General features: G+C 43.7%; 1 protein-coding gene across 1 annotated transcript in view; it reads right to left on the reverse strand.

The window, feature by feature from the left end:
- The window catches only part of LOC110288492 (F-box/WD repeat-containing protein 15-like), a 19558-nt gene extending 17844 nt beyond the window's left edge, over positions 1–1714 (reverse strand). The window contains exons 1-3 of the mRNA XM_021154824.1: positions 1599–1714; positions 633–670; positions 277–440 (exon numbers count right to left, since the gene is read on the reverse strand). Coding sequence (XP_021010483.1) covers positions 277–440; positions 633–670; positions 1599–1688 — 292 coding nt within the window. The 5' untranslated portion in view covers positions 1689–1714. The remainder of the gene's footprint in view (positions 1–276; positions 441–632; positions 671–1598) is intronic.
- Positions 1715–10123: the final 8409 nt, after the last annotated feature.

The raw sequence follows: 10123 nt of genomic DNA on the forward strand, positions 1-10123 counted from the left end.
CATCCGCAACGAGATCTGGCGCCCTCTTCTGGAATGTCTGAAGACAGCTACAGTGTACTTACATATAATAAATAAATAAATCTTTAAAAAAAAAAAAAAAAAAAAAGATGTTGAACAACCACTCAGCAGATCACATAGTAGTACCATGGCTAGACTAGTACAGCAGGCCCATGCTGTTAAACTACAATTCCCTTCCTCTTATTAAATGAGAATTTAGGACTGCACAAATTGGGAAAAACCAAGTGGGTATCTCTTCTAGAGTACCCAAGCTTATACCAAACTCCACAGGAATTTCCTTGTAAGTGAAATCTTCTGGCTTTGCCCGGGACTTGGCGTGTTCTTGCCATGTTCTGTAAAAGAAGAACTGCTTCCATGTCTCTTTGCCATGGAGCTGTAGGGTGAGCATGTCACAGTAGAGCCATCTCTTCTGACACAACTTCCTGCAATGCACAGTTGCATTCCCATCAGGCTGACCCCAGTCACCTCACCTTAGAGCCATGGTTACAGTGAGCAAACTTTTATTCACTAACCATCCTCACGCAGCAGAGGTCCAGGCCCAGAATCAGAAGGCCTCTTCTTCCCTCAGCCCCATCTTGTCCCCTCTTCCCACCCCACCCTGCCCCTCTCCTTACCTCCACAGGACATCACTGCTTGCAAGTTCATTCCAGTTCTATGGAGAGAAAAGAATCCTTAAACCAACAACTCCCTCCCTCTCCTGCTCTCAATTTGTTCTGGGCAGGGCCTACACAGGTTAATCAAACAGTCCTAGCTCTGCAGGCTGAGCCAGCCTGGGTAGACCTACCCCAGCAAACACAAGTCACCTTGTGAGAGCTCAGTGGAAGGAGGGCCAGGCTCAAAGTCTGACAAAGAATATCAGGGATAGCACATATTAGCAACATATCTCTGAAGTGCAGCCTGTTCCATTATTTTAGTAGAATTTTTTTTATATCACTGTTACTGTTACTGTTCTGAGATAGGTTGTCTAGTTGCCTGGGCTGGTTTTACATTCTTGTGGTTGATTTTGACCCAAACTCCCGATCATCTTGCTTCCACCTCACAAGTGCTTCAATTACTGACATGTGCCAACACTCCTACCTCAATTAACCATATTTGAGGTCTTCAGAATGGATAATACTAACCCATGAATCTTAGATATATCTATTTGCTATTCTGAAGGATGGAGGTCCTGTTGATCAAGAGAAGCAGCTTAGTCCCTGAGACACTAATGTGTCAGAGCTGAGTTGACAGGCCTGTAAGTTAAGTAAGTTTTAGGAGAAATTGAAGGAAGGGAGGAAGGAAGGAAGAAAGGAAGGAAGGAAGGAAGGAAGGAAGGAAGGAAGGAAGGAAGGAAGGAAGGAAGGAAGGGAAAGAGGGAGGGAGGGAGGGAGGAAAGAAGGAAGGAAGGGAGCGAGGGAAGGAAGGGAGCAAGGGAAGGAAGGAAGGAAGGAAGGAAGGAAGGAAGGAAGGAAGGAAGGAAGGAAGCCAGGGTGTGAGAGTGTGTCGCTGGGGTAGCCGAGACTCCAAGACTGAGTGGGAAAAGTCAAAAGGGCCTCTTGTAGGGTGCACCCAATGGAGGAGTTCAGCCAAGGAGCTTTTACCTTGTTCACTTGGGCAACCTGTAGCAAACTGTAGGCATCCAGATGGGAGAGGATTTTCATCATCGGCAAACTAGGCAAATGGATCTCCATCTTCAGTGGCCTAAGTCCACACTGACTCTTCTTTCTCCTCCCCAGCTTGCTTCGTTTTAAAGAGTTAGCCAAAGATTTAGCAGGATTTCCAACCACAGCCCATCAGGCTTTGGTTGGAGCAAGCTGCAGCTGTGTAGACTCTCAGCCTGACTCCCCTTCCCCTCTCACTGGAGCCAGATGCACTCAGCTGAGAGTGCTCACACCTGAACTCACTCCACAGTGATTTTCACTGTGTAGATGAGCTCACAACCCCTTCCTTGCACTGTGGAGACCAAAAGCACATGATCTGGGGCATCTCTGATTGATGATGTACTTGTAAGAACTTTCTAGAAAATCCGGAGTAACACACTAAGTTTCAACAGTTTCAATTGCTTATGTGAAGTCCGTTAGCTTTCTCCAAATTTCTGGTGTAGGGACTCTGGTTTCCATGTTCATGTCTACCTTGAGACCTGAGTTAGATTCGCAGGACCCACCTCTCTGTGCCTGCACAGCCTCTGAGATCATGTACTTGTGTACTTAGCTTTCTCATAGAAAGTGGCGGTCAAAGAGGACACCTGATGTTTCCTGCTGCTCTCTGCACATACACAGGCATAGGCACTCCTGCATATACTTTTACATGTACTGCACATGAATTCTAGTCCAGTCTAGGATAAGGAGAGAAAAATTACTGTTTTATTAAAAAGAGAAAAGTAAAAGTGTCATGCTGATTTCATTCATGCTGTTTATATTACTAAGTAGAAATCAGAATGAATTTTCATTCTAAAATTACCTTCACATGTGCATCCACAGGTAGAGCTTATGTCCTGGACCCTGGAAACTATGATCCTTTGTTCTTTAAAGACAACAACTCAATTAACCCAACACTATGATAGAGTGCACACACATACACCATGGACATATGCATGCATACATACTTACACACACACACACACACACACACAATGTGAATATATGTGTATATATGCACACAGCCAATTTTTCAACTGAGGTCTCTTTTGATTCAGATTGTAAACAGTTTTGATTACTGCAGACCCCACTGCTGGCTTTTCTGCCACAGAGTTGCAGGTTAGATGGTAAAGCACCAGCAAAACGAAAGCAGCCTGCAGAGGGGACTACAGGGCACACTACAGGCCCTGAAAGGGGCCAGAGTCCTCTTTGTGCTTCACTTTCTCAGTTTTCTTCTTTATCTCTTTTTATGTTCTCTTCTTTATTATTTTTGAGACAGGGTCTCACTCTCTACCCCTGACAGGTTAGCCTCAATCTTCATATATAATCTAGGTCCCAAAATTAGAGATCTGTCTGCCTCTGCCTCCCAAGTGTTGGGATGAAAGATATGTGCCTTACTTCATGGCTTTGACCTTTCTGCATGCATATTTGCTGAGCCAGCTGATGGTCCTGGCTTCTTTCTCTGAGTGACTGATTTAGATGTTCAAATACAGAGCTGTTGTAACTCCTCATAACAGTTTTGAGGCTTTGCTACTCCAGACACCTTAACAATGGATAGTATCCATTCATATTGGTTATCTGATTATTTTTACCTTGCGTACTTGTTTAAGGGGTGTGTGTATGATTGAATGAGCAAGAATATTGTCCTATGATCTGAGCTGGCTTAGAGTTCACTGAGGAGTTTAGGTTGGCCTCCAACATGAAATTTCTTGCCTGCAGAAGCCAGGAGAGGGCATTTGACTTCCTGGTACTGAGGTTGCACACAGGTGTGAGCCCCACGTGGGTGCTGAAAATCAAACCCAGGTCCTCTGGAAAAGCAGACAGTACTCTTAACCACTGACCCGTCTCTCCAAACCTAAAGAGATCCTTCTTCTTGTTTTATTTAATCCAGTAGTTCAATAATGGCCATCTGGGAAAGGAACCATGAGGTGACCAGGAGAGGGATGAGCTGAAGAACATTTTCTGAGGCTCTGATATTCACTGCACATTGCGAGCTGAAGATGGTTGTTGTAGTAGCTTCTTGTGGCAGATGAACAAGTGAGTGTAAATGAGATGGGGGAGGTGGGAAAAATACTCTCTGTTCCAGGTTTAGACATTGTTTATCTAACATTGTCAGGGCCCTGTTCTCTTCAGAGGCACTAGAAGACAATCCACCCCTTGTCTGCCAGTTCCCAGCAACTGCCCTGGCATCCCTGGACTTGAGAAGCATCACTCCATAATCTGTCCCTGCCGCCAGTCATGTTCTCATCCTGGTATACACCCTTCTCTGCTTTGTCTCACTACGTAGCTCTGGTGACTCAGGCTCACTATGTAGACAAGGCTGGACATGATCTCCCAGGGATCCACCTGCCTCTGCCTGCTGCTGAGTGCTGGGATTAAAGGTGTGTCCCATCATGCAGAAATTACTTTTATTTTGTTTTGTTTTGTTTTGTTTTGTTTTACTTCTAGACATGATTTCTCTGTGTAGCCCTGGCTGTCATAGAACTCACTCTGTAGGCCAGGCTGACCTCTACCTCAGAGATCTAGATGCTTCTACCTCCAGAGTGCTGAGATTAAAGACAAATAATCACCCAGCTGGGATATCTTTCTTTTTTCAGGTCACCTGTAAATATTGTCAGAGCACATCTGAGTAAATTAAGATATGTTACTCATTTGAGATTGATAACCCAGTAATATCTATGACTTTTTTTCATTATGTGAATGAGAATGTGTGTTTGTGAACTTGAGCACAGGTACACACAAAGGTCAAGGTGTCAGATCTTTCTGGTGCTAGAGCTGCAGGCCGTTGTGAGCTGTTCCAGGAGATTCTGGGCATAGGACTAGAGTCTTCTACAGAGGTGGTATGTGCTCTTAATTGATAAGCCATGTCCAAAGTCCCACTCAGGCATATATTTTATCATATTAAATGACATTCACAGCTTTGTCATATAGGNCATACAAGGCCCAGAGATTGGGACATAGATGTGTCTTTTAAAGGGACCACCATCACAGGCCACTGCAGTTACTATATAAAGGCATATTTGCATGTTCACGATGGTTGGAAACCCTATAATACCTCCTTAACAACATTAAGGAGGGACTGAGAAAGAGTGCACCCAGGTTCTTAACCAGTGTCTGCTGCAAACATTTGGGACCTTAATGGGTATGGTAAGATGTCTGTAGCTCTTAATAACAGGCTTCAGTGAATTAACANGTTAGGTTGGGAACCTTGCCATCACAATCTTCAACTTCCAATAAGACATTTGGATACTCTGAGCTTTCATAAAGAGAAAACAAAGGCTCAAGACACCTTATAGAGAGATGGAGAAGGAAGGAGGAAGGAGAAGCTCAGATCCTGCAGCCAAGGCTGTAGACAGAATACAGAAGGCTCTGAAGATGACTGAGGTCAGCAACACCACCTGACTGCAACCACATTCAACCTAGTCCTGTCTAGTTTATGTCGGCTTGACACAAGTGCCTCAGAACCTCTTGTGTCCCTTGTCTGTCTAGGACAGGTCTCTAGGTGCAGATGGGCAAGGAGTCGGTGAAAATGACAGACAGATGCACACAGGAGATTGTGGACAATCTGAATATATTTCCACAAATCGAACACCAGTCTTATATAATACATAAAATAAAGGGGGTAGGAAGTCACAGCAGGCAAAGTATATTCGAGTTACCTGACACAAAACAAAGGAATGACTTCAAAGGACTTACAGGAACCAGGTAAATGTTTACAGTAAAGATAAAGCAGTCCTGCCTAGGGTCAGCTTAATGACAGGTAAAGATTTCACACCCTAGTCACAATTAGTGATACTTCTTTGAGCCTTGTGAAAGCTAGCACCAGGGGGTTCTGCTGTAGCAGACCTTCTGATAAATAATGCAATACCACAAACCCCATATTTCTTAGGCCTTGATAAATTCTTGTATGAGCGTAACTTGGCTGTTCTTTTAAGTATCTGTGGAGAATCTCCATTGGTCAGAAGAATTCACCAACTTGCTTCTAATATGCAATGTAGCCTGCTATACCTGGCTGTAGTGAAGATCCCTGTCTCAGTGGGATTCCCTAACTTTTACATGGTAAACACAACTATTAGCTAGGCCATTATGTATGGGTGAGACTGGCTACTGCCTCAAGTAAACACTCTGCAGACTAGCCCTGAACTATTCCAAGCTCCTCGTCTTCAAGAATTTTCTAGGATGTTGGAACACTGGCGAAGGCCTAGCTATGTCAGAATTCAATCTTAAAAGGCACTTATAATAAAATAATACTAAAAGAGAGCACGTGGAACCATACACCAGACTAATGTGGTGATAGGGTATGAGTATATGGGTTATGAGAATGCCAAATTTCCAGGAGGTGAGTTCCTTTTGAAACTCTATGCCTTGTGAGTGCTCCCAGGCCTCTTGGCCTGCCAAGCAAACTTCACTGGAGTGTGTGTTGCACACAAAGCTAGAGTCATCTGAGTCTAGGGAACCTCAATGGAGAAAATGTCTCCAAGTGATCAGGCTGTAGGCAGTCCTGTAGGGCGATTCCTTAATTAGTGATTGATGTGGGAGGGTCCAGCCCATTGTGGGTCATGGCATAAGGCAAATGGTAAACTTGGCAGGGATGATTTCTTTAAACCTAAGTATTTATATAGTCGAAAATAGGCAGGGATCCAGGCACTCATCATTAGTTTTCAGCACTCTGGAGGCAGAGTCAGGTACATCCCTGAGTTTCAGGCCAGCTTGGCCTACAGCCAGTGCTCTTAACTGCCACATCATCTCTCCAGCCCTAGCCTGATTTTCAATTTTTCTGTAAGCCTCAGGGTAGGAAAGTCTTCCTGGCTGTTGGGAGCAACCCTGTTTAAATGTTAACTGCCTTGAAAGCCATAAGTGCTTACTTACAAAGTCTTGGTCTTAGTAGAAAAGTACTACCTTAGTTGAGATTTCTGTGGGAAAAAGTTGAGGCCTCGGTGGGAAAGTACTACCCCAAATTAAGAACAAAGAGCTATAGACCTTGTCAACAGGTCCCTGGGAACGCATTCTGTTCTGTTTCTCCTGCTGAACCTTTTATCTAGCCAATATCCTGCTTTTGGGAACAGGTGTGTTTCCCCCAGATTCTGTGTCATCCCCCTCCACATATCCTGCTTCTGTGGGCATAAACCTGCCTGTAAAAATAAAAGTAGTCAGCTTGATCAGAATTTTTTGACTTGCTGTCTGTTCTTCGTGTTTCTCGCCCCACCCTATTCTCTCCACAGGTGGTTCCTCAGACCCTGTTTAACTGTCCTGTGTGCCTGGACAAACTGGCACCTGGAACAGGGACCCCAGGGGACCACAGAGGAGAGAAATCTGCTCACCATTGGAGGGTAGGCCTACCTGCTCATCTTGAGAAGCACCAGAGAGCGACTTCTGTTTGCTGAAGACAACACGGATTAACCCATTGTGACACAGTCCAGGAGGAAAAGAAAATGAAGCAGCGCAGATCATAGGAGAAATATGGTAAGACATGGGGCGACCATGTTTAACGCAGTCACTTTTTGAGATATGACTTTAAGAGTCACTCAAAACACGAGGAACTAGGATTAAGAAAAAGGATTTCATAAAATTTTTAGATTTTGTGGGAGACATTTGTCCATGGTTCCCCCAAGAGGGAACAATTGATGAGAAACGCTGGCATAGAGTTGGTGATTGTTTCAAAGATTATTATGAAGCATTTGCATCTATAAAGATACCTGTTACTGCTTTTAGCTACTGGTCCCTCATTAATGACATTTTTAGAATCATCCCAGAATGGCCAGATTTTCGGCATTTAGTGTCTGAGGGAGAGTAATCTCTTAAAGAATCCACCTTGCCCCCTCCTCCACCATCAAACACACCAGAAGAGGGAACCCTATCCCAATACAAATGGCTGTGAGCCACTAGGTGGTTGTTGGGAGTTGAACTCAGGACCTCTGGAAGAGCAGTCTATGCTCTTAACTGCTGAGTCATCTCTCCAGTCCTTGCTTTCTTTTTTCAAGACATTTTCTCTGTGTAGTCCTGGCTGTCCTTTAACTTTCTCTGTAGATGATTTTTCTCAAACTCACAGAGATCCAACTGTCTCTGCTTCCTGTGGTTAAAGACAGCACCATCCACATCAGTAAATTTAAATTAACTATCACCACAGAATTTGTCATTAATACATAGGAGCATGTGACATCTCAGCTGTTCAGAGGGTAAAGGCACTTGCAAGTGACCCTCATGACTTGAATTTGGTCAACAGGACTCAGAAGGTAGAAGGTGGAAACTGGCTCTCCAAAGCTGTCCTCTGGCTTCCATGGGTGTGCCAAGGCAAAAATTAATTTAAAATAATTTTTAAATGGGACTGTGGAGAAGAATCATGGATTAAGAGCACACACTATTGTTCTATGGTGTTTGATTTTCTCTGCCTGTATGGTTTACATCCTCCTGTAACTACAGTTCCCGGAGGTTCTGTGTCTGATATGTATCAGCCTCTGGTCTCCAGGGCATCTCATGTCATATTCATAAGCCACCATTCCCATATATCAAATCACCTGTATATATCACTCCCCAGCATATGCCACCCACAGAATGTAACCCATAACATATGCTACTCTATCCATTTGCCATCCCCAATATCTGCTACCTGTAGGATATGTCACCACATCATCTGCCATCCCCAATATGTGCTATTCCACAGCATTTGCCACCCACAGTACCTGTGTCCCCCAGCATATACTGCCCCTCCACATATATAACTAAAATATTAATTTTTTTGTTGTTTAACAAAAGATAATATTGGAAGCTGGCAAGATGAATGAGCAGGCAAGAACACTGACTGCTCTTCCGAAGGTTCTGAGTTCAAATCCCAGCAACCACACAGTGGCCTAAAACCATATGCAATGAGATCTGACACCCTCTTCTGCTGTGTCTGAAGTAACCTACAGTGTTAATATGTATGATAATAAATAAGACTTTGGGCATCAGCAAGCAGCAACTGAGTGACTGAGTTGACTGGAGTGAGCATGGCTGACCAGAGTGAGCACAGGTCCTAAAATAAAAAATCAATTTCCAACACTATATGAAAGCTCACAACTATCTATACTATGTGCAGCTACAGTGTGCTCACACACATAAAATAAATAAATAAAGAAATCTTTAAAAAAAGACAATCTGGTCATGGTAACTCTTGCTTTTAACCTCAGTATTCAGTGGACCAAAGTAGGAGATCTCTGTGCTCATCAATGAATTGGGCTACATAATGAGCTCTATCTTATGTGAACACTCCTACCAAACCATCCTCAAAGTAAATCAAACCAACAAAACAAAATCCAGGTAGACAATTTAAGTGAAATAAGGTTTTGGACTTGTTAGTTATGCAATGGAAGCTGCCTACAAGTAACCCTGCTTCTAGCAACAAGGCAAGGCAGACACCTTCATGTGCCTTCAAATTTCCATTTGTGCTTCAGCAAAAAGTACAAAAAAAGTAAGCAGAAGTATTTTTTGTCTCATTTTAGGCCCTTTGAATGTGTGTGTTACTGGATCTCACCCAGGATTACAGACCCAAGTCTGCAGTCCATGACTCCTGGACTAGGACTTTAAATTGAGCATGCTCAAGAAGTGCCTGACCCTTAAGCACCTTCCAATATGAATGTGTACAGGATCCCAGAGTAAATCCTCCCAGTCCCGTTCTTTGATGAGGGCACTTCTCTTCCATGCCCTTTTGTTTTGCCTTTGCACTCACCAGGACATGACCCAGCTGTGTTCATTCACACTGACTGATACTAGGTGACAGTTTGTCCCAGAAGGCAGGCACCCACTAAGACACTGATGATTGGTCAGTGTATAGAGTGGACACATGTTGGACAAAGGGGTGATCCATGCCCTGGATGGGAAAAAGGAAGATTTCTTCACACTGTTCAGAGGATAGTGTTCAAGGACAGCATGACTTAATTTGGGATCCCTAGGAGACACACCTTGGGGACTCCATTGAGATGGACTGTCTCCTCTTACACCAGTGAGCCCAAACAAACTGTCCCTTAAGTTGCTTTTATCAGATACGTAACTTTCACAGCAACGAGAAAAGTAACCAGTGTAGTGTGTTTTATTTGTTCATTTTGGCATTTTTGGATAGGGTTTTGTCCTGGAACTCACCGTGCAGACCTGCCATGCTCCTATCTCTGCTTCCCATTTCGTTTTTGAGACAAGTCCTCTACATAGCTCTGGCTGTTCTAGAAACATGCTATGTGAACCAGAATGGCCTTGAACTCAGATCCTCCCTGCCACTACCTCCTGAATGCTGAAATGAAAAGTGTCACCACTATGCCCCCAGGTTAAAGATGTATTTTTCTTTTATATATGACTGTTTTTGCCTGCATGCACGTCTGTGCACTGCATGCTGTACCCACAGAATCCAGAACATGGCATTGGATTGGATCCTTCGAAACTGGAGGTTCCAGCATCAAAATTGTAAAACTTCTATTGTGACTAGTTGTGTATTCATGGATCAAACACAGCATTTTGGGTGT

The sequence above is a fragment of the Mus caroli genome, unplaced genomic scaffold (genome assembly GCF_900094665.2).
Source record: "Mus caroli unplaced genomic scaffold, CAROLI_EIJ_v1.1 scaffold_10560_1, whole genome shotgun sequence".
NCBI classification, from domain to species: Eukaryota; Metazoa; Chordata; class Mammalia; order Rodentia; family Muridae; genus Mus; species Mus caroli.